This window comes from Musca autumnalis, unplaced genomic scaffold (genome assembly GCF_047663935.1).
Source record: "Musca autumnalis isolate F117 unplaced genomic scaffold, ASM4766393v1 scaffold_5, whole genome shotgun sequence".
Lineage (NCBI taxonomy): Eukaryota > Metazoa > Arthropoda > Insecta > Diptera > Muscidae > Musca > Musca autumnalis.
The window spans coordinates 47,227,108-47,233,525 of NW_027412088.1; the positions used below are offsets into that span (position 1 = coordinate 47,227,108).

Genomic DNA, 6,418 nt, shown 5'->3' on the forward strand with positions numbered 1-6,418 from the left:
TATTTTTTAATCGATTTAACGGAAAAAACGCTGATTATCATTCTAGTTATCAAAATGCATTATTGTGAATAAAAACACATACAAAACTTAAACGAGAAATTCACAGTAATGCGTTATTATATCCTCAGCGTTTATAGCTGTGTCTTTTTACTTTTTCAGTAATAATCATAATGAAATAATAAGGTGGCGTAAAACGTCCAGCTGATTGGTTTCAATCTGTCAAATTTTTTGTTATTGTGAATAAATTGTATGAAAACGTAAACAAACATTTTGACATATTGAAGAATTTTGCGCCAAAAATGAGTTGTTGTTGTGCTACTTACGTGACCTGTTAAATAGATCTTGGTAATAATTATTCAGTAACTTATTTTCAGAGAGTAAGCGTATGTTTACATTTACGAAATCCACTCGATTTTAACTGTCAATTCCATTGCGCAAACGTCAAATGAAATCCAATCGATTTCAGATGAGTTTTCATTTGACGTATACATAAAGGAATTGACAGATGAAATCGAGTGGATTTCGTAAATGTAAACATAGTATAAGAGAGATTTCGCTCTTTGATACGAAAATAGAGAAAAAAGTAAAAAGACAGCATTTAGTAAACTTTAGCAAGATAACAGTTGATAACCAAAACAAAAACATTGGCGCCAATGCATGAACGAAAAAATAACTCCAAAGCAAAGAAAAAGTTCTTTAATTATCAAGATCTATTTAACAGGTCACGTAAGTAGCACAACAACAACTCTATTTTGGCCGAAAATTCTTCAATATGTCAAAATGTTTGTTTACGTTTTCATACAATTTATTCAGAATAACAAAATATTTGACAGATTGAAACCATGATGAAATAATAAGGTGGCGTAAAACGGCCAGCTGATTGGTTTCAATCTGTCAAATTTTTTGTTATTGTGAATAAATTGTATGAAAACGTAAACAAACATTTTGACATATTGAAGAATTTTTGGCCAAAACAGAGTTGTATTTGTGCTACTTACGTGACCTGTTAAATAGATCTTGATTGAAACCAATCAGCTGGCCGTTTTACGCCACCTTATAATTTCATCATGTTTAATTATAAGCTAAATAAATAAAAAATAATGAGTATATTAATAAAATAATCAATAAATAAACCTGAATCGTAATGTTTATAGTATTTTTCCACAAAAATCAGATAAACATTGAGCAGCTGACCATTAGCAAGTGATTAAAAAACAGCTGATCGAACTTGATAAATGTTGCTGGGAAAAATTCTTTCAGCAACTTTTAGCAATTTCTCAGCAAACAACTGTCAAAATTGTTCTCTCACTTCGCTCTCTTTTACTGAACTTTTGTGTAAAAAGACAGCATTTAGTAACATTTCGTAATAATTATTACAAATTATCACGTAAAAAGACACACCTTATGTTAACGAGGGTATATACACTTTCATACGAGCAAAATGTGCCTCATCGAAATAATGGTTTTAGACCCCAAGTATGTTTGGACGAAATCCGTTTCAGACAATTTGGAGTCGATTTAGCTGTGTCCGTCCGTCTGTCTGGCTGGAGCGCACGATAACTCTCGAACGGATCCTTCAGGTACCTTCCCCACAAAACAGACAAAATTTTCGGAAAAATTGTGCACACGATAACTCTTGATGGGAGGCACCGATTAGGTCCATACTTTACACATTCTAATATATTTACCAAACATACATATTTGTCCACTCCTTCGGGTGGATAAATTCACTTTAAGACCTGCTTACGAATCACTTTGATTTTGTTGAAGCAACTTGCACTCGCTCCCTCCGCCATGATTTACACGTACCGATACAACCCAAATGACTGCTGAGCAATAAAACTTATCCGATATAGCCGAAACTTTATATATCGTAAAATTTCTTGCAAACATACCACATGTTCCAAGAGTTCGCAAGGTACCTCATTCACAAAAGTTCAACATTTTTTGCTTAAGTACATTTTAGAGACATGTCTAGGATCGCTTTTAAATATTTACAACGGGCCCGTGCGGCGCATATTACGAAAGTATAATTTTTATCGCGTTATGGTCCATACTGACTGAGATAATTGCCATGTATAAATCCAACTGCCACCATTTGTTCCTTTAAAATTTTAAAAGCAATAAAAGCTTCGTTCCCGTACTTTTTAATAGTATGTGTGTTCGTTTACTTACAATTTGTACAAATTGTTACTGGATGTTGTTCGTTTACTCTACAGTACAATGCAAAAGACATTAGCCGATTACAAGAAGTTACTGGACTTGTACAAATTGTTGAGTAAACGAACACACCCAGTAAAACTCGTAAAAGAGAGAAAGAGAGAAAAATTGTTGTCACAAAAAAGTTTTTTCAAAAAGTTCGGGAACGGAAAAATGGAAAATACGTCAAAAAAACTGGAAGAAATGTCAAAGTCGGCGTATCAGCCAATCAGACGCCGGCAACCATGTTACTATTTTTTTACTCGCCCAAATTTGTCGTGTAAAAAGTTTTTAAAGAGAGCTTCATTCAGCGCCATTTTTGTTTAAAGAGAAGTGAACATTTTACAACTTTTTTGTGTACGGGAACGCTTTTTCGAGTAAAATGTGTAAAAGTCGTAAAAATTGTAAAAACTTTTTAGTTCTGGAACACAGCTAAAATGTTTAGATTCTTGTATAGTACAACAACAACATCAAGAGTATTTCCACTCCACGATCTCTCAAAACCACACTTTTCTGTACCACACATTTTCTACTACAAAATATGCCAAAATTAGCCGCCAGTCGGTAAATTAGTCGGCGCGCCGCCGCCGATTGGCTGCCATATGAACTGAGCGAGCGAGTCGAAAAACGGAGTCGGCTTCGTTCTCATTATGAGAAAAACAAAGAGACAAGAGAGAGTTATCAATGCCCCATCAATTGAAACATGACGCCGTTGAAAACCGGGCTAACATTTTTCAGTGAATTAGCCGAGCGGCTATTAACTCTAAAGCCACACGTTGAAAATTTCATACGAAACTAAAATAATTTTATGAAATTACTGTATTGGGGAACTCGACCTAAGAACGCCAAAATAATGGGAAGTTTAGTATGAAAGTTTTAGCGTGTGGCTTTAGAGTAAGCTGAAAACACATCCAACGTTTGGGTACAGTTTTGTGTCGTTTTTACACTGTTGGGCATGATGCCGAAAAATTCAAATTCATTTGAAATATATGCCGGCAAACAGATCAACGCTGGACTTTGGTGTCGGCGTCGCACTGTTGTTGTTTTCAGCTTTAGAGAGTTACGTTGAAAAGAAATGACGATTAGCTAGAATTAAAAATAATTATTATATAATTATTTTATTTCTTCAGACTAGATTAGTTTACATTTGCGAAGTCGAGTGGATTTCAACTGTCAATTCCTTTGCGTATACGCCAAATGAAAAACTCATTTGAAATCCATTGGATTTCATTTGACGTTTAAGCAATGGCAATGACAGTTGATTGATTTCGTAAATGTAAACGTACTATAAGTATTATGGAACAAGTTAAATATTCTACCAGCTGACGGAAAAAATCTGAAATTTTGTTTAAATTGTAAGTTTTTTCTAAGTAGCCGGCCTTCGGCCGGGGATTTAAGACTTTCTCCTATAGATAGGAGCCAATTTAGGGCACGAAAACAAAACTTTTTAAATAATTTTCTCGTTTAGAGTTAAGCTTGATGATCGGAAATTATTTGCAAGTGAAAAAGGAAAATACAATCGGATTTAACAAACCCCTTGGGTTTCAAATGTCAACTCGTTTGCGTATACGTCAAATAAATCCTCATTAAGAAGCAAAAGGCTGTAATATAAACATGGCCTTAGTCGTCCTTAGATCGAATTCCAATTCGAATTCTACAGGAAATTCATGATTCTACTCTACTCTGGAACTCGATGTGGAAACGCATAATTTCGTGAAATTTTTTAATAGGTTTGCTCCATAACAAAATTGTACAAACTTTTACATAATACTGTTCGATAAGAAACTTGTTCAGTAGTGGGATTCTCAATGGGCATGCACCCTGCAAACATTTTTTCAAATTTTTAATCGCTTAAAGATAATCTGCGATTCGCGGGGAAGATCAATTCAATCGCGGAAGAGCGCGCCTAATGATAACCTGCGAATCGCCGACATAAAGTAACTGTGTCCGGGAAGCGAATCGCGAGGAAGAATCGCAGATTAATCATCTGGAAGATCTTCAGAAGATCAACATGTAAAGAAAAATTAAAAAAGAATAGAACACAACTGTTCTTTGTTTCTTTTATTTGTTGTTTAGTTTTCTTCTTTTTTTTTCTTTTCTGCTTTGTTATGGTTTTTAATTGTTCCTTTATTGTTTCCTCAGTCACTATGTTGTCTTTTGGTTAAACTTGGCAAAACCTGGACATGTGTGGTTTGAAAAAAATGTAAACAATCACACAATAATCGCCGTGGGGAATCACAGAAGATTAATCTAAGCGAACAATCTTCCAAAAATAGAAAAAATGTTGGCAGGGCAGGACAGCAACCGATGAACCCTTGTGTAAGTGTGTGATTGAATAGTGTGTGGCATTCCTTCAATCCATATTGCAAAAATGATGAATTTTTCCTCCAGAACTCGATTTTGGCTTGAAGTTTTCCAAATTTTTAATTTCCTCACAAATAATACCTATTTGTTGTTTTCAAAAATTATTTGTTGGTTACTTGGAAAATAAACAAAATTCATCGGATTGTAAGGGGTTCATTTACAAAATCAAAACTATTTTGATTTCAATCCTGCCAAAACTACTCCCAAATACATGGACAAAAACTTCAAAATTTACTAATACTATTACAAATGCTGTCCTGCATGCCCATAGTGTGAATGAAAAGTTCAAATAAAATTTGACAACACTCTTGGCATCGGTAGAATTTTGTGACTTTTTATTGGTCGCTAACTTATTGAATATTATCGTTAATTACAAAAATTATAAGCATTTTAATTTCAACGATGTTTGTCGGTAACCAAAAATGCGTTAGAGAATCCCACTACAGTAAACGAGAACATCAACGGGAAACAGTTTCAAACCAACATCCTCCTGCAATTTCAGATGGTAAGAAGGAATTTCGGTCTGGGATCTTAGAGTGGAGTAACCATAGAAAATAGTTGGTTAGGTTTCTTTGCTTCACCAATAGTTAACACTCAAGCTACGAATTATATTTGCCCTATTCTAGAACCTACAAGAAGCTACTATTTTTTACTACGATAACATTGTTTCCTTTACGTTATCGAGAAAATAATAAAAATTAGTGGATTCTTGCAGTACTGGAACAGACCAATTATTTTTATTACTATAATTGGTAGACTTGTCGATACTTGCGAATGACTAATGACATACTCTTAGCGATAAGTTCTTGAAAGTCCTTTGTATCTATGTTCTTCATCTTACAAATCCAGTTGTAAAAACAATAACTTTACTTATTCCATTTCAAATTTCAACAATATTTACATTTTACATTCACGAATGTTTCATTGACATCCTCTTCCATCAGGGAGTTTCGTTCTTAACATTTTATCGCTATAAATAAATGTGAATGGCAGGAAACAGTTTAACCACTAAACAATAATCTTATTCCTCTTCTTTTTTGGGAGGTGTTAACATTTGTTCAAATTCCCATGCTGTCTTGAAATAGTTTTCCAATATCAATGATGTTTTCTTGCCAAGTTTATATGTGGATCTATTCCAAGGACTAAAGACATAATTAACTTCTCTTACATCGCCCTGATCGAAGTGATGATGTGTTATACCTCCAGGAAATTGTGAATGGTAAACTGCTAAATATCTAAAACAAGCAATAAAAGTTATTAGACACCCCATTATGAACCATATATTTATATGCAAAATCAAAAAAATACTTACTTGCCTTTATTATTTTTATAGATCCTTAAAGGAAATTTGGATACTACAAAGCGTAGCGCAGCATTTATGGCCAAGAATCCAAATGCAAAGAAATAAATATCTTCTGTATGCATAACCAAAGTGGTCTCCACGAGCTGTGGATCCATTAGAGGTTGATTAGTGGAAAATTGATAAAGAGCTGCACCGCCAATTATTGTTGCTGTTATAGATGAGACATGCATTGACCAGGCTACATAATTTTCCATTGTTGATCTATAGATTAGGCTATAATTTGGAGGAACTCGATCGGTTTTCATGTATTGCTGTTCTTTGGCTTGTGATGTTGCCGGTCTTGGTAGATTGAACCCTGACATCTGTGTTGAAGTACTGCATACATTTCGATATTGTTTTATATTTGGTAATATGGTTTTTTGGAATAAACATCTTGTTAATATTGGTAGGTTTCTTGTTATTTTTATAAAAGCCGTCATTGTTATGTGAGTTTGGACCGTTCCGCGACAAATTAATTCAATTTACTGTTCTTAAAGAGAAACATTTGGAACC

General features: G+C 34.1%; 1 protein-coding gene across 1 annotated transcript; it reads right to left on the bottom strand.

The window, feature by feature from the left end:
- Nucleotides 1-4,871: 4,871 nt before the first annotated feature.
- On the bottom strand, nt 4,872-6,418 carry LOC141387802 (uncharacterized). Its single transcript, XM_073957995.1, has 2 exons — nt 5,876-6,418; nt 4,872-5,798 (listed from the first exon to the last, which is right to left on the bottom strand). The coding sequence occupies exons 1-2, from the start codon at nt 6,343-6,345 to the stop codon at nt 5,585-5,587; spliced, it is 684 nt and encodes a 227-aa protein (XP_073814096.1). The 5' UTR covers nt 6,346-6,418; the 3' UTR covers nt 4,872-5,584.